Raw genomic sequence first — 21,035 nt, 5'->3', positions numbered from 1 at the left:
CTCTAAAGGCCTTATGTTTTTTGGAACAAAGCAGGAATTACGGTCTGTCTGAAATGGGCTCGTGAAGGAATATTGTAACGGGGCTCAATTACATTAAGCATGTTCTTAAAACTTACGTTTTCCACTACAGAGTAAGGCGCTCGCTCACTCAGTACGCGCTGAAGGCTCGTTGCAAAATGGCTAATGCGTTTAACAGACCAGAAATAGAAGATCCTCCAATAACCAACAGGTCTGGTGTTTGGGTGCACTTTGGATTCCCTGTAAGCTATAATGGTGATGATAGAATGAATGGTAAATAGTAAGGTCTCATATCCGCGGCTATAATGTAAATGTAGCCTACCAATCGCCGTGGTGATGTCTTTTGCCCTGTTTGAATCCGTTGGAAATGTCTGTCTAAATGCTGCGGGGATAGTTTGTTGCATGTATGTTTCTCTTTTTTCCGTCTTTTCCCAGATACTGACACACTAAGGTGATGTCGGCGTAAATGAGTTGACATGTTTCAAGTATTCCCGCTGGTGTTTTTTTTTTTTTTTGTATTCCCGCTGGTGTACCCTAGATGTGACATATCGTTGTTGTTTTTATCCACCACTCTCTTGCCATCACCATTATAGCTTACAGGGAATCCAAAGTGCACCCAAACACCAGACCTGTTGGTTATTGGAGGATCTTCTATTTCTGGTCTGTTAAACGCATTGGCCATTTTGCACCGAGCCTTCAGCGTGTACTGAGTGAGCGAGCGCCTGACTGAGTAGCCTAACATAAACATATAAGTTGGTGTTTTTTTCTTCTTCGGGGTGTCAGGGGCGTTGCCTGCTACGTCGTTTGGGTTATTGGGCTACCTTGTTGAACGCATATCATTATATTTCACAATTTTTTTTATTTTCCAAATATAATTAATTAGTCCAACGAACCGTTCGGTCCATAATGCGTACCGCGTACCGAACCGAAAGCCTCGTACCGAACGGTTCAATACGAATACGCGTTACACCCCTAATATATATATATCATGGTTTCTGAAAGATATTAAGCAGCACAACTGTTCACATCATAAGTATATTTATATTTATCATTAACATCATAAAAAATACTGCGACTAGCTTATATATTTAGTTAATTGAGATTATTTGAAAAGAACGATCTTCTATAGAATTATAATAGCAATAGTACAAACAAATCCTCTTCACTCTTACATCCTTGACGTAATTACATTCAGTTGCATTCATAAAAAGAAGAATGTGGAAACTAAAACTACAAAGCTTTCTCCTTGTATGCACTGGACCATCATCCTTCTCTTCCTCATCTGTTTGTTTGCAGAGTGTTGCTCGTCAAAGTTTAGATTGAAAAAGTTTAGGTTATTGTGACGTCACATGAAATCTATGAATAGTGTGACTCACTGCATTTCTCTTCTTTCTTGTGTTGTTTAGGTTCGAGACATGACATTGCTCATAGCCAGCTACATTAACTGCACACAACAACGAAAAGCAGCATCGCACCACCTGTCCGCCCCGGCCCTGCTGCTGGCTCTACCTGGAGAGATGAAGAAGAGCAAGGAATCGAGGAGCAAGTCTCCTCCAGCCGCCTGCAGACCCAGCAAAGCACCCACCCTGCTTTAAGTATACAGCATGTGTTGGTGTTCACTTAGGAAATACCTCAGACCATTCCTTAGTTCACTAATTGATCCCAGTTCAAAATCCCTGGCTAGTGTCCAATACCAGATTTACAATACACCACTTCACATCAAAGGAATCTAATAAGTGAAAAAGTGAAAGTGAAGTGGCTTGTGGCCAAGTATGGTGACCCATACTCAGAATTTGTGCTCTGCATTTAACCCATCCTAAGTGCACACACACACAGCAGTGAACACACACACTCCGTGAACACACACCCAGAGCAGGTGCGACATGACTGACAGTAGTTCTCAAATTTCTCATGAATGTCCAAGTCATGTTCCACCCCAAAAAATAATCAAAACAAATAGTACTTTGCAAATAGCAGTGTACTACTTTTGTTTTTGTTTGTTTGCACTATGGCATATTTTTATGCCATTTACCACCAAATAGTCATTAACATGTTTTGTCCAGACATTGTACGTTTTGAAAGTGTTTTTATAATGCACATTCTCAGTTCTCATATGTATAGTATGTATGTGTGTGTGTTAAAAAAACAACAATGCTGTACAAAACACTGTGTAATTTATTAATTTATGCTGACTTTTACAATTAGACAGAGGTTTGTACTGTATTGGTGTCTTTTAATTTGATCCATGAATTATGGTAATGCAATGTTTTGGTTGGAATGTGCATAAATGTCAAGAAAATTTCAAAGGATCTTAAGTTTTCCCTAAGCCAAAAAAGAATAATAATAATAATTTGAGTTAGGAATGAAATATGGCCAGAGCCGTTCTTCACTTTTCTTTCACCCAACTACTTTAATTTTAGCGGCGTTTATTTTTCAGGGCTTACCAACAATCTTTTTTTGAAGAAGATATGGCAAGAATAAATTCAATTATTCAGAACGTTTGACCACTTCTCGATTTTTTTTACAATTTTAAACTAGTCAAATTGAAAATTTAACTGCAACATGATTCAAGTATCTTGTTCTTTATTAACCCTCTTGTTAAAGAAAATTCTATTCCAAGTGCAGCACACATGAAGCTGACAACATGATGTAAATGTTAAACAAATAACTTAAAGGTGCTGTATGTATGATTGACACTGAGTGGTTGAACTAAGTATTGCAGTCCAAATTTAAAAAATATTGGAGAGGGTTTTTTCACCTGGCCCCTCCTCCTCAGACTTGATGCATATGCAAGTTGCCAGATTGACGACACAAACAGGAACGTGTACTTGGCGTTGAATGAAATAAAACACGCTGTGTTTTCCATCAAATGGCAAGCCCGGGTGCTGAAAAACAATTGGGTAAACTGGCAGTGGATGGGTTTCACAAACCATAACAAAGACAGACATTCTGGCCCTGAACGCACATCTAACTTAGCATGTTTCTTAAATATCTGCAAACATATAGTATTTTTATGCTTTCGTAGAGTCAAAAACTTACATACAGCACCTTTAAATGTCTTTGCAGAAAAGATGCATAAACTACATCTTGTAGAAACGTGTTTTATACATATTATATATATTCAGAAATAACACAAGAAAAATACTTAAAAAAAAAAAAAATCAGAAAAATCGCCCAATCCTACAAGAAATAGAGAAACGCAAAACACAAAATTTCCTTCCGTCATTATATTAAATCTCACATTTAGCATGTTGAAGCATGTAGAAGGAATGCACGGATTATGATAAAACAGGAAGTGCATTACAAAAAATATGTGTGGTCTTTGAAAGCCAACATGGAGTCATATACTGTAGGACGGCTGAGGTGTTTTTGAGAGGACATATTGTACTGGTGTAATGAATATGGGGTGTGAGATTCATAAAAAAATTCACTGCAGGAAATAGAAACTGGAAGGTTTTGTTTTTTGTTGTTGTTTTGGAATGGCGAAGCATTATACATCATTGAACAAGTGACACTGTGACAGATAATGTCATAGCAAATTGTATTTATTTATTTCTAAAGTGTATTTTCTATAATGACCCATTATGCAGCTTTAAATAAATGTCCTTGTTTAAAAAGAAAAAAAAATCTTTATGTTTATGTTAGTACTCTTCTTTTCAAAAGTTTGGAGTCATTAATCTCTTATGCTCACCAAGGCTGCATTTATTTAATCAAAAGTGGTAATGTCAAATATTATTACAAAATTAAAAATAGAAGTTTTCTATTTTTAATAATTTTTAACACATTTTTTTTTTTTTCCTGTGATGGAAAGCTGTATTTTCAGTCTTCAGTGTCACATGATCCTTACGAAATTATTCTAAAATGCTGATTTGCTGATCAGGAAACATTTAATGCTGCTTCAAAGCATGATTCTTTGAAGAATAGAAATTTAAAATGAAAGGCATTTATTTAAATTGGAATTATTTCATTATTTTCCAACATTATTAATATCCTTTATGTCACTTTTGGATCAGTTTAAACTTCTTAAATAGCAGTTTACCTATAATAAATATACTTTTCATCAATTCAACACAGCTACAGTTCGGCGAATTATGACTGTGTATGCCATGTAATATCATTTATTCAACAATAAGAGACTGGGTGGGAGAATAAACTGTACAGGATGTGAATGATTGTTTGGTTTCTTGCCATCAGTGTTCTGATGATGAAACTCGTTGACATATCACTCAAGGGACTATGTTGTTGTGTTGCCTCAGTTTCTTCACTTATGGATATTTCCCCAGTAATCCATTGAAATGAAACACCGGATATCCTCCACATGTCACAACCTCCCATTTGGCAAGAGTTGCTTTTATAGGAACATTTCTTTTTGTTCTGCTGGCAGACTGCCTCACATCATTACTCTGATTAAACTATATTAATCGATTACATTGGTATGTTACTTGGAGCCATTCACCCTTTGTAATCTACCAAGTTTAGTCATCCTCTACCTTTTGTGTTTACCAGCCCTGACACATATTATTATTACAGCATGAATGCAGAGTATCTAGTGATCTACATAAACACCTTAAATATCAAAACTACTTAAGATGATGACTTATATATTCTAAACCCAAACACTGACTTGTTTAAAAGGTATTGTGGGAGTTTAGTGTAGCCTACTGCTATTAAATAATTTATAAGCACTGTTGACTGTGAACTGAAACAGGTGACTGTGAACCATCCTTGTGAAAATGTCCCTCCTCTGTGACCCACACTCATCTGATAGGCTTTTGTCATTTAATCCCTCCTTTTCTGCCATGGAAACACAGAGACAGAGTCTGTGTGACTTCCAGATTGCAGATGGGGAGGGCAATGTGTGGTCCACTCAACCACATCTCTACGAGTTTGAGAAACAAACGCTCAAGGCTCCTCTGGGAAATAAACTGGGCAACTAGATGAAAGCCATACTATTGTTTGGAGATTTCTCTTGGAAAAAGAAAGAAATCTGATTTAATGTTGACTTATGCCACTTTAAAAGCTTGATAAATGTCATTAGGTCACACAAAATGAATGTAGCAACATCTGGCAGAGCATCTGCTGTACACATTGTAACTTGTGCCATTAGCAAGTGTGGGAAAGCTTTTCAATACAAATACGTTGGTCATTCATTAATGTGCCTGTTAAAACCTGACAAACTCAAACAGAATATGAGTAAACACAGCTTCCTGGTTCATGACAGGAGGTGGCAGTCTTTGTTAGACAGACCTCTGCACAAGTCATAACAAAATGATATTAACTTTGTTGCCCGAAACTTGAGGAACAGGTCTGAATTCTATTTCAAAAACAATCTCGCATGGGTTTAATTATTAGTCTTTCTGTGCACTTGAATGGTCAGTGGCTACGGGTTAATGAACAGCCTTTTTGTTTCACATTTTGGAAGAACAAAAAAGGTTTGTAAAAATGCACAGGTTTCAGGGGTCTATTTTTAGACCCTACAGGCCCTGTATCTTTAGACAAGCTTAGAAGTAAAAAAAATAAAGTGCATAATGCACATGCCACAATTTTTAACTCACATTACCCAAAGCTTCCACTATTAACTGTACAAAACCAGTCTGTTATGCTACATAATGCAAACTGGCATGTTATTTTGCTGTCATAATCATACCAGTTTTTAGTGCAAGCATTTATCATTTATTGCAGATTAATATTTTTTTATTTTTTTTTATTTTTTAACCTGTAATCAAAAACCAGAATTCTCACGTTCACAGGAAGTAGTATGGCAACGCAGACACTGCATCACTTAAATGTTGACATGTGTTGTCACACTAAAACTATTCCCATTCAACAAAGCTCCGTTCAGATTTGAATTATGGAAAATCTAAGGCAGAGAATATGTGCAGCTCAACTGCTTGCCCTGGGCTGAAAAGGACAAATCATGTGGTTAGACACAAAAGCTATGAATTGTTTTGTGCTAGGATAATCCTTTTCATTTAACACCAATACATCTCTATACATGAAAGGATTGATTTATCAAGACTACCATACAACTAGTTCAGCTGCCACATCCCAGAATATTAAAGACTTTCATGACAAGTTTAACAAAAAAAACTTTATTAAAACTTACAAGTCACAAACTACAGTGTTAAAACATTGATCAAATTGAAAATAAGCCCTCATTAAATAGCAAAGTGTAGCAATTAAAATCAAACTGTACTTCGCATGTTACAGACACTTAGTTTCTAATAAACGTCACGCGCAAATGTAGAGCAGGTATAAGCTTCAGCATGAGGCACCTCCCAGTGTCAGACGTCATCAGTAGCTTTAAGACAAGGTCTCCATCTCTCTGGGCTACAAGAACAGAAGGAAATGTGTCAAAACACAAAAGCTCGCCTCATTTTGGGAAAGAACCACACAGTTTGGATCATACGGAAGTAAATGAACCAACCGGTGCTTTGAAGTACTGGGCCTTCTGTCGCCGTGCGATGAAGAACTAAAAAAAAAAAAAACACCAAGGGGAGAAACAGTTAAAGGGTTAGTTCACCCAGATAGCAAAATTATGTAATTAATAACTTACCCTCATGTTGTTCCAAAACAAGAGGTCTTACGGGTTATCTTCGCAACACAGTTTAAGATATTTTAGATTTAGTCAGAGCTCTCAGTCCCTCCATTGAAACTGTGTGTACGGTATACTGTCCATGTCCAGAGAGGTAAGAAAAACATCAAAGTAGTCCATGTGACATCAGAGGGTCGGTTAGAATTTTTTGAAGCATCGAAAATACATTTGTCCAAAAATAGCAAAAACGACGACTTTATTCAGCATTGTCTTCTCTTCTGTGTCTGTTGTGAGAGAGTTCAAAACAAAGCAGTTTGTCATATCGGGTTCGCGAACGAATCATTCAGTTCACCAAATCGAACTGAATCGTTTTAAGCGGTTTGCATCTCTAATATGCATTAATCCATATTAATAAATGACTTAAGCTGTTAACTTTTTTAGTGTGGCTGACACTCCCTCGGAGTTCAAACAAACCAAAATCCTGGAGTAATGCATGCACTCAAACAGTACACTGACTGAACTGCTGTGAAGAGAGAACTGAAGATGAACACCAAGCCGAGCCAGATAACGAACAAAAGACTGACTCGTTCACGAGTCAAGAACCGGTTGCATCGGTTTTCATATCACCAGTAGTTCTTTCGGACAGTTTGATTCAATAAACCGGTTGAAGAAAACTGTTCACCGGTTCTTTTGCGCTCGACGTAATGGCGTCATTTGCGATGACTGCCCTTGACTCAAGCCTTCGGTTTACCCGCGCTCATAACATTAGCACAGAATCAGTTCAGAATCAATCACCAAAAGAATCAGTTCGGTTCAGGCGCTCTGTGTGTCAGTCTGCTTTAAACTGAATCACACATGCGCAGTATCATCAGCTCCTCGATTCTTCTTATCTGACTCGGTGTTCATCTTCAGTTCTCTCTTCACAGCAGTTCAGTCAGTGTACTGTTTGAGTAAATGAATTACTCCGGGATATTGGTTTGTTTGAACTCAGAGGGAGTGTCAGCCACATTAAAAAAAGTTAACAGCTTAAGTCATTTGTGGATTAATGCTTATTGGAGATGCGGACCGTTTAAAACTATTCAGTTCGATTTTGTGAACTGAATGATTCGTTCGCGAACCGGATATCCAGACTGCTTTGTTTTGAATTCTCTCACACAACAGACACGGAAGAGAAGACAATGCTGAATAAAGTCGTCGTTTTGCTATTTTTGGACCAAAATGCATTTTCGATGCTTCTAACTGACCCTCTGATGTCACATGGACTACTTTGATGTTTTTCTTACCTTTCTGGACATGGACAGTATACCGTACACACAGTTTCAATGGAGGGACTGAGAGCTCTCGGACTAAATCTAAAATATCTTAAAACTGTGTTCCGAAGATAAACGGAGGTCTTACGGGTTTGAAACAACATGAGGGTAAGTTATTAATTACATAATTATGATTTTTGGGTGAACTATCCCTTTAAGACAACAAACACACACTAACTTAAATGAAACCCCCAAAATAAATGGCACTTACAATAACCAGAAGTCCACCAATCACAATCAAGCTGACCACCACAATGACAGCAATGACACCACCAGTCAGCTTCTGCATAGTGAAGGTGGGTGCCACTTCATCTACATAGTACACCAGGATGTTCTCCATGGACACCTTGGACCCCTCAACACTGACTTCAAATGGTTGACCGTTTTGAAAGAGGGGCAGAACTTTGACCTGTGACGACATGAATTTTTGCACACAAGTTACAAAATATAAAAATCAGGCATTACAACTGAGAAATAACGAGACTCACATCCTTCTCCATGTAGTAAGTCATGAGGGACAGGTCTGGATCACTGGATCCAATAGGCTTTTTCACATCCACGACAAGGAGACGGCCAGCTTTGTCATACTGGAAAAGAGAAAGTGGGTTTTGATAGGCCGTGTACCACAATCACAAAGTTAAGGGGTTGGAGAACAATGGTAAATGCTTACCTGAACGTCAGACAAAAGTTTCTTATCCAACTTGTAACGTTCCTGTAATGCATTTTCAATCCCACTGCAAAATATAGAGAAACATCAGCAAAACAAGACATGTGTGTTACACACGTTCCAGCAAGACCCTAGAAATCAATTGTAACGTACATCTTCCATTTGTTAACATCGTCTGGCGCAGCCACATCTTTATGCTTCAGTTCCAGACGAACCCAACTAGAGAAGAAAACATGGCATTATCAGAATTTACAAGTCTTGCTTCCTTCCACAAACAGCAGTGCTATTCTAGCCACACTTCAAGCTAGGTGTGTCCATCAGAAGAACATCCTGGTTACAACAAGAGCACTCACTAGGTCTCCACAGGCTCACACTTGATGTTCTTGTCTCCCTTGTCACTTCTGCGCACACCTGCACTGTTGACGCACCAGCACACATCAGTGCCATTACACTGGACTGCCTTGAACTTTCCATCATTCTCACAGTCTGGGTCATAGATGCCATCATTGTCCACAAAAGCCGTTTCTACCGGCTTCCCACCAATTAATTTTCCAGACTTGTTGTTTCTGATGAGAAACATCTCCGCTTTCATGAGGAAGCACTTGGGAATCACTGTGGGTAGGGAGAATTGAAGAAGTTCACTACACTTGATAGGAGGAACAAAGCACCTGGTTTGTTATGAGCTCGGAAATCTGAAACTCAGCCAGTTTAGGTCGAGTTACCAAAACTCCTCTAAAACTAGACTGGGAGACAAGCTAGAAAACCAGCTTAATTTAGAAAAACAGTTGTAATAACATTTTAGTAAGGGAGCCAAAAGTTACGAATAAAACTATTGATCAAATAAATTTGAAAAGCAAATATAAAAGTAACTCACATTTTGTGCAATCAATCGGTTGCTTGGTTGTTTTATTGAATTGAAGAGTGCACTGGCATGGGTCTCCGTCACATGTGGCCCATTTCATATTAGTACAAGAACCTGTTGGGGGGGGGGCAACTTTGTTTTAAAACCACTAAAACTTTATTCGGTAGATAGGTTGAAGCTGAAAAACTCACCCACCCACACAAAAGGACTAAACCAGACCCCGAATCATTGTATTGTTTGCCATTGTATTAAACGGTTTGTCACAGTTTAGCCCGATTTAGTTTACTTTTAAACAACTTACATGTAAATATATTGTTTTAACTTAGGTTAAATAGTTTTTACTTACAATCTGAGGCGACCGCTTCCACTAACACAGCAACAAACAAGGCGACTAAAAATTTCATCTTGATTTTAGAGAGAACTGGGGGGTGTGTGGGGGGGGGGGGGGGGGTACGGTTTCGTTATAAATCACTCCGCTCGAGGAACCGATGCCTGCGTTAATCTCCAGGACCTGCGCGCAATTCAACCAGCCTCTAAACAACAAAACGTGCAAGTCTTCTTACCAAAGCTTTAAGAAAACCTAGAAATCCAACCAGAAATAGTTATTCCGCTTTTTTAGTATTTATTAGTTTAATAACGAATAGATCCCATAGATATCCTCTCTCTTCCCCGGCCAACGATGGTCTAAACGAGAAACAGGTGTCAAATTATGTTTAACTGTTTGAGTCACGTGGCTTCAGGTGCAAATGGGCGGAGTTAACTCTAAAACACCTCACCTCTTTTTCCGCGCATGACCATGTACTGTATGTCCACTTGATGCATCGAGAGTGAACGCAAAACTGTCGGGAAACATTTTGGAAATGTAAAGCTTTTCTAAGATTTTCGGTGCAGACTCGGTGCCAGGTGAAACTGCATTATTTGCTGCAAGGTATATGACAAAGACTAGAAACGAGATTAGATGTAGGACTTGGCAAGTTTATAGGCTATAGGCCTAATAGACTATTTCTATAATTTCTATAATACTACTTGTATTTCATTCATAATAGTGATTCAAAGAGTCTTATGCATAATAATATTGTAGATATTGTAAATATTGAAGAAAATGTTAAGGAAAGAAAACGACAATAAAATGCTAAAAGCCTTATTAAGGAATAAAGAATAAAAGCTTTAAAGAAAAAAAAAACCTGAACTTATATGACTATGTTTAAAAAAATTCAAAACAACAAAGTGTTTTAAGGAAATAAAGTATCTTAAAGGTAGCTTTTATCCCATTTGTTCATTGGTAATACATTTTAAATTACAGTATCTTCTCTTCTTCTGTGTGATATGCAATAACCATAAAAGCTTTTAGTTTACAAGTTAAAAATAAAACAATAATCATGCCTGACCATATGGGGCTTTGAAGAAATGGACAAGTGTAGCCTATAGACATTTGTGAAAGTGAATAACATGCCTGTTATGTATGTTTTATAATTGTTAGGATGCTTTATGCTTTTGTTTCCAATTTTATTTGCTGTTTGAATTAGAATGTTTTCTATCTGCTTACCATTTTAAATTAAAATGGTTAAAATAAAATTAGGGTTGGGGTGGATGTTGGCATGTGATACTAATTGTTTTTATTTGATTACCACAATAAATTCGAATGTAACAACTAAAATGGCCATTTCTTAATTTGCATAATTTGGGAAAAGCCACTTTTATAGCTTTACAATTATAGCTGATACATGTGGGAATAACATGGCATTTTGAGCCACATATTGCAAAAAAAAGTAAAACTTGTTACACCTATTAGATTTCCATTACTGTTTATACATATGTATTATCAATATAAATATATAGGCCATGCCACTACAAAGTCTGTCAAAAGAAGATATTTGATAGAATGGCAATCATAATAACAGAGACACATACAATATTCAGTAATGTGTCATTGAGCACGTTCACATGCACACCAGTAAGCTGATAACTCACAAATATCAGTTTATTTCAATAACCAGGTTTCCCCTTTGACATGCATATCAGTAACCTGCTGGGATTACATGTCCTCATTAATAAATCAGGTTATTTCCTTGTAGTGACGTCAATATATAATATTTGCGTATCTGACTCAGAGTATTCCATACATTTGTCAGTTGTGATGTTAAATTAAGCTTGATAGATGTCGGGAAACTTACAGCTCGTAGCCTATATTATCCTCTCATGCAGTAATTATCGTAGCATTGAGACCACTTCTACTTCTGCTGCACGAGTTGAGAACACATTTGTATAATTTTCTGAGTCATGAAAAAGTATCTTGTGATATATTTCCTTATTTTTTTTTACTGCAAGATGTTTGCTCGGTTTAGATGCGCTTTAAATCTGCACTAATGATGCATTCCTGTCACTTATCACACATGCGCACTTCAATAAGCTGAGTTAACATTCCATGCGAAATTGGAGTACAGGTGCATCTCAAAAAATTTGAATACCATGGAAAAGGTCTTTATTTTTCTATTAAAAAAAGCTAACTTTTTCATATTCTAGATTTATTGCACACAAACTGAAATTTTTCAAGAGTTTTTGTTTTAATTCTGATGATAATGACTTACAGCTTAGTAAAATTTAAAATTCAGTACCTCAATAAAATAGAATATTCCATTTTGAGCTTGATTAGTTTGATACATTTTGAGTGTAAATACTGAGTACCTCTTGGGCTAGTTCAGAACATGCAACCACAATTATGTGGAAGACTACTGACTTAACAGTTGTCAAGAAGACAATCATCAACACTGTCCAAAAGGAGGGTCATTGCTGAAAGGGCTGGCTGTTCACAGAGTGCTGTATCAAAATATATTTATAGAAAGTTGACTGGAAGGAAAACGTGTGGTAGGAAAAAGCGCACAAGCAACATGGATGACCACAGCCTTGGGAAGATTGTCAGGAAAAGCAGATTCAAGATTTTGGGAGAGCACCACAAGGAGTGGACTGAAGCCGGAGTTAGCGCATCAAGAGTCACCAGAAGAACTGGCCAGAGAAAAACAACTGGACTGTTGCTCAGTGGTTCACAGTCCTCTTTTCAGATGAAAGTAAATTTAGCATTTCATCTAATCAAGGTCTGGAGTCTGTAAGAAGACTGGAAAGGCACGGAATCCAAGCTGCATGAAGTCCAGTGTCAAGTTTTTGAAGTCAGTGATGATTTGGGGTGCTGTGACGTCTGCTGGTGTTGTTCCATTGTGTTTTATCAAGTCCAAAGTCAATGCAGTCATCTACCGGGAGATTTTGGAGCACTTTATGCTTCCATCTGCTGACAAGCTTTATGGAGATGCAGATTCAATTTTGCAGCAGGACTTAAGCACCTGCCCACAGTGCCAAAACTACTTCCAAGTGGTTTGCTGACCATGATATTACCGTGCTTGACTGGCCGGACAACTCACCTGACCTATATGGGGTATTGTGAAGAGGAAGATAAGTAACATCTGACAAACAATTCAGAGCAGCTGAAGACCGCTATCAAAGCAACCTGGGCTTCAATAACGCCTCAGCGATGCCACAGGTTGATTGCCTAGAGAGTTGGACTTGAAGGTTTCAGGATTGATTCTATGTTGCTGGCAGGAGTTGTAGGTGAGGGGTGTGAATGAACAGTGCTCTTCCACACTCTGTACCCATGGCTGAAGTGCCCTTGAGCAAAGTACTGAACCCCCAAATGCTTCCCGGATGTTGGAGCAAATAGCTGCCCACTGCTCTCTGTGTGTGTGTGTGTGTGTGTGTGTGTACACTTGGATAGGTTAAATGCAGAGCACCAATTCTGAGAATGGGCTTCCATACTTGGCAAATGTCACAACAATTTTTTTTACATTTCTTTCTATAATCGGCTAAAGAACGTGCATGTAAACATGCTCATTGTGTATTGTAGGTGAAGTCATTCAAATAGACATTAACACTCTATCTCTCTGAACGTTTTTCTCAGAAAGCAATGGAAAAAAAGGTGAACAAGTTCGGACAGAACTTCAGACATTCTGAGCTTTTTACAAGGAGGACATTTTGATAGTATGCAATAGATGTGTAATGGGGCTGTTCTAGGTGGGGATTGAACCCGGGTCTGTTGGGTCCAAAGTCACAAAGTTAATAGATTGAGCTAAATCCCCACTAAATGAATCCAAGAGCAGGGATAATCAAATGGCCAGGAGTCGTGGGTCTTCAACAAGACAAAGCTTTACTAATAAAAGGTGCAACAAAACAAGAGAAGCCGTGCTTCCAAAAAACAGTACAAAGAAAAATAGACACAAGGGTCCAAAGACTTAAACTTTAACAGACTTATCTTGCAACAGGTAACATAGGCTCAAGACTGAACAATAAGGCATGGCACAAACACACTTAAATAGGGCAAGTCACAGGTGTGATGCATCAGGCATAATGAGTGGTAGTGTTCAGCAGGAATCTGGTGAGGGTCGCCACCTGCCGACCAGGAGGAAAATAGCAGTCCAGTTAAGGATTCCTTACAAGATGTTTAGATTTTAAACAAAACTGGAAGCTTCTTTGGGTACCTTTTGGACTCCGTCGAAAATTTTTGTCATGAATTAACCCACAGAATTGTGACCTCATGAGAAAAACAGCCTTGTCACCGCTGAGCAATTTGTAAAATGGACACACCCTTCTTGACAGATACAACGACAACACAGAAACTGATGCAAATTCTCTGCAGTATCACTAACAAAAGTAGCATGTCTGGATTAATGCTTGTTTTGTTGTTCTTTTTATTTTAGGCTCTAACATAAGTTTTTAATGTGCCAGAACCTTTATGGATCTTAAAACTCACTTAGGCTTAGGATTCTAAAACCCATTTTCTAATGTAAATAACATTTTCTTTATAATGTAAAGATGTTAAATTAAAATTTGTATCCGATTTATCTCTATTACTTTCCTCATTGTGTTTGAATGAAAATATGTGGTTGATCCTCTTATTTAGTCAGCTTTATTTTAAGATTTTTTTTTCACACTATTCCTGAATAAATAGCTATGGCTACATAAAATGTATTTTATTATTAATATTACTCATAATTGATGTTGAATCTGTAGCAGTTTCTTTGTTGGCAGCAGCTTCATATTTAGCTGTTCTCACCCAAAAACAAACAAAAATAAATAAATAAACATGGTTTAGTAGAGCTCATCTGTATTTTTGACATCTTACTGTAGTTTATTACAATTATGCTTAACTGAAAAGAAACAGGACAAATATTTTGATATTTCCTTTAACTTTAAATTAACTTGAAAGTAGTTCAACTAACATATTCTACCAGAAAAAAAAAACAGCAAAGTATTTGTGATGCTGAAACATTATTTCACACTTTTTAAAACTGTGGCAGACTTTTGGCCACACAGTAGCTACTTCTGTTGCTGTGGTTCTGCAACGCAGGCACACGGTGCTGTTTTCTGTTCTGTAAAAACAACCTTGGTCAGGGCAAATGGCAAATTTCATACTGAAACAATGTTCATGAACGTTATGGGGAAATTTTATTTAAAATAGAACATTCCAAATATAATCACATCAATAAATCAAAACAACTTTAGAGAGCTATGCAACAATGGGAAATGCTACATTTTGGAATTTAATTTGTAAAGTAAAAGCAGACAAAGCTGACAATGGATATTAGAGATGACAAAATGGTAGCACAAATGACTTCTTCAAGAGCATTAGGATGTCAGAGGTTTATTTGAGTCTAACAAATTTATTTTTCCATGGAATGAGTAGGTCCTTTTGCCATGTCCATCCCTTTTTGGGCTCATGAATTGAGGCTTAGAATAAAGTAATCACAACCCCTCTGTAAACTGGTTCATGTAACTCTATAGATGTAAATATATATATTTATATAGGAATAGGAATTCACCTAATTACTCACACCAAGAAGTTGTCTTCCCATTTAGGGAGTAATAATCCAAAAAAAAGTCTTTACATTAGGCAGAGAAACACAGAACACAGAAAATCAACTACTGAAACACTAGCTTTAGTGATGATTTTTGTTGACTGTCTTCATATTTGTTGACTTTCTCTTCCAGGAGTCTGCTGCTCTATCTGCTTTGCCTGTGTTTTATGCTCAGGCACACATTTGTTGGTGAGAAACATGGTCAAGATCAGAGTCCTCTATTTTAATCAACTCACAGTACAGAATGCAGTCACTTTTTGCCAGACTTACCCACCTCTTATCCATTCTGTCTACACAGCTGCAGATCTCATTGACTGTGCAGCTGCAGGAAGCTTATGCCATGCAAATGCAGATTGCTTTAAAAAACGAGAGAATATGTTACTTTGCATGTGCCGAATGGGGTACAGGTGCTCTGGAGTGGAGTGCCAGGACATTGATGTGTGCACAACTGGTCTACACAGCTGTCATGCAAAATAAGTCTGCAATAACACTCTGGGAAGTTACACCTGTTCATGCCAAAATGGTTATTTTGGTGATGGTTTCCAATGCCAAGAATTCAATGAATGTCAAACTAATAATGGTGGATGCCATGTTAATGCACTTTGCACCAACAGCGATGGAGGAAGAGACTGTAGTTGCAAGTCTGGTTTCACTGGAAATGGATTTCAGTGCACTGATGATAATGAATGCACAAGACCGGGAATCTGCCACTGCAGTGCCACTTGCACCAACAACCTTGGCTCCTATGTGTGCACATGCAATGCTGGCTACAGAGGCAATGGAAATTATCTCTGCCTAGACATTGATGGGTGCTCAGAGACTCCTAGTGTGTGCTCTGCTTTTTTGGGGGTACAAAGGTTGCAAGAACCTGCCAGGAACCTACACCTGCCTCTGCTACAGTGGCTACAAAAGCAACGGACAGACATGTGAGGACATTGATGATTGTGAAATCAACATCTGCAGCTCATTTGCTCATTTACAAATTTTCAAGGCTCATATCGTTGTACTTGTCTTTATGGATTTGTGGGGAATGGCTCGGCCATGCGTAGACATAAATGAGTGTGACAGAAAGAACAACTGTGACCCCAACACAATATGTACCAATTTGCTAGGAAGCTATCAATGCTCTTGCTGCCCAGGGTTCCTGGGGACAGGTACACAGTGTACTGACATCAACAAATGTGCCACCAATAACATTTGCCCAGCAAACACTGCATGTGTCAACATGGCAGGTTCGTTCTTTTGTGACTGTGGTCCAGGCTACAGCTTTAGTCAAACCCAGTGTATGGATGTGGATGAATTGTGGCATCAATGAGCAGGGCTCAAATATGAAAGGGTCATATTCATGCCTGGGTAAAAAAGGCTTCAGTCGAATCTCTGATAATTTAGACTGCTCTGATATTGATGAATGTGAACAGCAGAAACCTTGTCACCTCAATGCCACATGCTTGAATTTAGCAGGCTCCTTTTCATGCACCTGCAGTCATGGCTTCTCAGGAAATGGCATTACATGTGAGGTTATAAATGAATGTTCAATTGAGGGTATGTGCCATCTATATGCCAACTGCTACAATTATCTTGGTGACTTTTTGTGCATATTTCACCAAGGCTTTAGAGGAGATGGTTCTACCTGTACAGATGTGGATGAATTTGCCCTTTCAAATAATACTTGTCCAGACATCTCTGTGTGTGTCAATTCCCCCAGAGCATAAAACTGTTCTCGTCTGAATGGCACAGTAGCATTCAACAACACTTGTGTTTTCCCTAGTCGTGAATGTGATCCTGCCTGCCATCCACATGGACTGTGTCATCCTTCACCATCAGAGTATCAGCGTGTGTGTGATGTGGGATTCAAAGGGGATGGACTCACTTGCTCAGACATAAATGAATGTGAAGAGAATGTGTGCCCAAAGAAAGAGACATAACGTGTCAATAATCCAGGATCCTTTGATTGCATTTGCAAAGTTGGTTACACTCTTAGTGGAACAGGATGCATAGGTGTGTGCAATACACATGCATTTATAAAACCACATTTATATTTACATAAGCCAAGTTCCTGGGTTCAGTTAGCCAGAGAATGTAGTATTGTTTCAATCTTTTCTTCTTGCGTTACTTCTTGCATTATGCATCGATAAACCTGGATCGTACCAGTGCACTTGTCCACCAGGACATCATGAGGAAAATGGTACCTGCATCGACAATAATTAATGTGCGAATAACTCTAGCTACCACCCTATGGCAAGATGCTGGAATACAGTGGGCTCTTATACATGCCAGTGTGGTTTAAGTTACACTGGAAATGGAACATACTGTAAATACATTGATGAGTGTTTCAAATCACCCTTACTTTGCCACAAATCAAGCCAATGCATCAATAACCCAGATCTCATGTGCACCAGGTCTTATTGCACTAGAGTCTCTTTGTGTGGATCTAGATGAATGCCAGTCCAATAGGGGTGGATGCCATCCTGCTGCCACATGCTACAACTCCACAGGTGGGTTTCAGTGCCAGTGTAGCAACGGATGGGATGCCTCAGCCAGAAGTGGGCATGGAATGGATGGATGCGTAGACCGGAATGAATGTCTCTCTCCTGACTTGTGTTATGGGCAACATAATATGAACCAATTTCATAGGACCTTCTTACAGCTGTGTCTGCTTAACAAGAGATACCCAGTGCCCCACAGCTGCCGCCAATGGGTGGGGTATTAAAAACATATATTTTTTTCTCCTTCTCTCTCTGTCTCTTGGTATCTCTCTCTCATTTTTGGCACTTTGGCACTAATATACTTTGGTGCAAAGTAAATGATGCACACTCAGATGACTTGAGATTCCTGTCATATCTTAAACTTAATGAACTGAAACTTACCTTAAACTTATTTTCCAGGCAGAGAATGCCCACCTGTTAGGTTGTGTACAGGTCAATGTTTGTTTTTTGACCAGATGGTGTAGTCAGCAGTGGCTAAATGCCCATGAAAACGAAAACCAGCCAAACCTTTGGGGTGCATTTTTATATATTTTCACAGAAAGTGACCTGTATCCATTTGGAAAGGAAGCTGGTGATGCTGGGTTGGATGGAAATCTCCATACATCACTCCTCCTGAAGGCTTTCCATTTATGGGCAAAATATATGAGCGGCTGTTTGTAAGCATGCGCAATTAACTGTTCATGTTTTAATAACAATATAATGGTGAGCAGCGTAATATACCTGAAATGAACTAATATACCATATATAGCTGTTATAGGAAACACAGTGGCTACCTACAATTAGGCTTACCTCAGTTCACATTTTAAAGGTTAACAGTTTCATGATATATGAACAGTTTTCAGATAATGGCTTGGTGCAGTTCCAGTCGGTCAGTGAGAATGAGAAAATGTTGCTCCCTTTTCCATTCCCAGAGGGTTTCAATGGTAATGAGGGCCATCCCATGCTGGCTGCGTTCTGAGACAATGCTGACCTTGGATGGAAAACTGCTATGCCAGGTCAGCATTGCAATAAATAATGCAACATTTTGTGGCTTTGCTTCTAATGTGATATTATTATTATTATTATTATTATTATTATTATTATTATTATTATTATTATTATTATTATTATTATGCTGTATTAATAATGTAAAAAGAATTATTTTGGCAGTTGAATTTCTGTGATTTGTTGACCTATGTGGGTACTGTACCAGTAAATAACAATTTTTAAACAAATGGTTTGCATACTGGGATTAATTAATGCATATTGTAGAAATTATTTTACCATTAATCTAACATTTAACCATGTTTAAGTATCACTCAAGTAAAACATTCCCCTTTTCTGTAGAAACCTGACTATATATTTTTGTGGTAATTACACATTATTTTTGTATGGTATTTTGTATTTTTGAAAGGTGAGTCTTTTGTACATTATATTTTTGGGTAATTACACATTCTCCCTTTCTGTCCAACAGGAATACAGTCTGCTCAATGTATCTGGCATCTATGCTGAGGCCATATTTCAACGAAAAGCACAAGATAATAGCAAATTTGAGACTCAAAGAGACAAACCCCCCTTTCCCCATCTTGGATACTGAAAATCACATGGGATCACGTTTTGCCTGTGTCCTATCAAAAGATCAACTTCTCTGAGGTGAGTGTTGAATGAATACACACAAAGGGAACTACAGCAATAGTAGCTATAATTAAGAATGTTTGCTAATGCAAGCAGCACTACTAATATTATTGCTCATCATTAGAGTTATTGATTTGAACAAACTAAACCTAAGTATTAAACTTTAAAATGTAACTGATCCTACACTATTTGGACTGCGTACATGGATGACGAATGATACACAAATAGCATGGCTTGTTGAGGAGAGATGTGCTATTATTTTTCTAAGCAATCAGACATTTTACTTTTGCCTGGAAGGTGATAAAATTGGTGGGGGTAAAAACCATACATTTACATTAAAATTAGCATATCTAGACTCTTATGACTTCTTGTGCCAATAAGAAGCCATAATATTCCTAGAACACCGAGGCAACATTCTAGCAACCAACCACATATGAATTTAAAATGACATCGCAGGGCAAATGAGGAAAGCACAGTACAGAACATAAATGTTGCATAAACAATAACATAAAAGTTATTTCAGTCAATAGTGGAAACAAAACTGTGGGCTGAAATCCAAAATGAGCCAATATTTGGCATGACATTTCAAAATGTCTCACTTTCAACATTTGTTATGATATCTATATTCTATTGTGAATAAAATAGATTTGTAAATTATTTCATTCCGTTTTTACTCACAATTTGTACAGTGTCCCAACTTTTTGGAATCGGGTTGTAAATGTATGGACTTGGTATAGTGTTGCTGTCCCCACCCAAACCCCCAGTCCCTGGGTTTTTATTGTCAGAAAAATCCTGGGAATTGTTTTTTAGCAATGATTAAGAGGCTGTTTGTGCAGGATGCATTCTTGTTTTCAAGAAAAACTACACAAACCACGGTGTTCTTAAAGGGATATTTCACCCAAAAATGAAAAAATCCACTTACCCCCAGGGCATCCAAGATGTGACTCTGAGATGTGTGTATGATCCAGAGGGCCCCCTGCTGGCTGGGAGGGTACAGTGAACAGTACTTTACTGAGGACAAGATGCAACAACATATAGGTAAAGCCATTGCAAATATAATTTCTTCTTGTTAAGTTTGCTGAGACTTTAGGCCATCCAAGATGTAAGTGACTCTGTTTCTTCAGTAGAACACTAAAGAAGATTTTTTACTCAAACTGTTGCAGTCTGACAGTCATATAATGGAAGTGTTTTGAGAGTCAAAAAAACATACACAAACAAAACCAAATTAAACCCTGCAACTCATGACAATATACTGATGTGTAAAGACACAAAACGATCAGTCTGTGCAGGAAACTGAACAGTTTTTAGATCTTTGTTTCAGTTGTTTCTGTGATGTACTGAAATATAATTACAAGCACTTCATACGTTTCAAAGGCTTTTATCGACAAATACATGACATTTATGCAACGAGTCAGTATTTGCAGTATTGGCCCTTCTTTTTCAGGATCTCTGCAATTCGACTGGGCATGCTCTCAATCAACTTCTGGGCCAAATCCTGACTGATAACAACCCATTCTTTCATAATCACTTCTTGGAGTTTGTCAGAATTAGTGGGTTTTTGCTTGTCCACCTGCCTCTTGAGGATTGACCACAAGTTCTCAATGGGATTAAGATCTGGGGAGTTTCCAGGCCATGGACCCAAA

General features: G+C 38.0%; 2 protein-coding genes across 2 annotated transcripts in view; one reads left to right on the top strand and one right to left on the bottom strand.

Annotated features, from left to right (window-relative positions):
• Positions 1 to 4,777, top strand: part of LOC132157376 (pleckstrin homology domain-containing family H member 2-like) — a 43,342-nt gene extending 38,565 nt beyond the window's left edge. The window contains exon 30 of the mRNA XM_059566710.1: positions 1,425 to 4,777. Within this exon, the coding sequence (XP_059422693.1) occupies positions 1,425 to 1,613 (189 nt within the window). The 3' untranslated portion in view covers positions 1,614 to 4,777. The remainder of the gene's footprint in view (positions 1 to 1,424) is intronic.
• A 1,332-nt stretch (positions 4,778 to 6,109) lies between these two features.
• LOC132157381 (epithelial cell adhesion molecule-like) lies at positions 6,110 to 10,112 on the bottom strand. Its single transcript, XM_059566715.1, has 10 exons — positions 9,956 to 10,112; positions 9,739 to 9,813; positions 9,405 to 9,506; positions 8,884 to 9,142; positions 8,684 to 8,749; positions 8,534 to 8,597; positions 8,352 to 8,450; positions 8,075 to 8,272; positions 6,446 to 6,490; positions 6,110 to 6,348 (listed from the first exon to the last, which is right to left on the bottom strand). Exons 2-10 carry the CDS (start codon positions 9,794 to 9,796, stop codon positions 6,322 to 6,324), a joined length of 918 nt encoding a protein of 305 aa, XP_059422698.1. The 5' UTR covers positions 9,797 to 9,813; positions 9,956 to 10,112; the 3' UTR covers positions 6,110 to 6,321.
• Between the last annotated feature and the right edge of the window lie 10,923 nt (positions 10,113 to 21,035).

Source organism: Carassius carassius, chromosome 14, assembly GCF_963082965.1.
Source record: "Carassius carassius chromosome 14, fCarCar2.1, whole genome shotgun sequence".
Taxonomy (NCBI): domain Eukaryota; kingdom Metazoa; phylum Chordata; class Actinopteri; order Cypriniformes; family Cyprinidae; genus Carassius; species Carassius carassius.
This window is presented reverse-complemented; position numbering and strand designations above follow the sequence as displayed.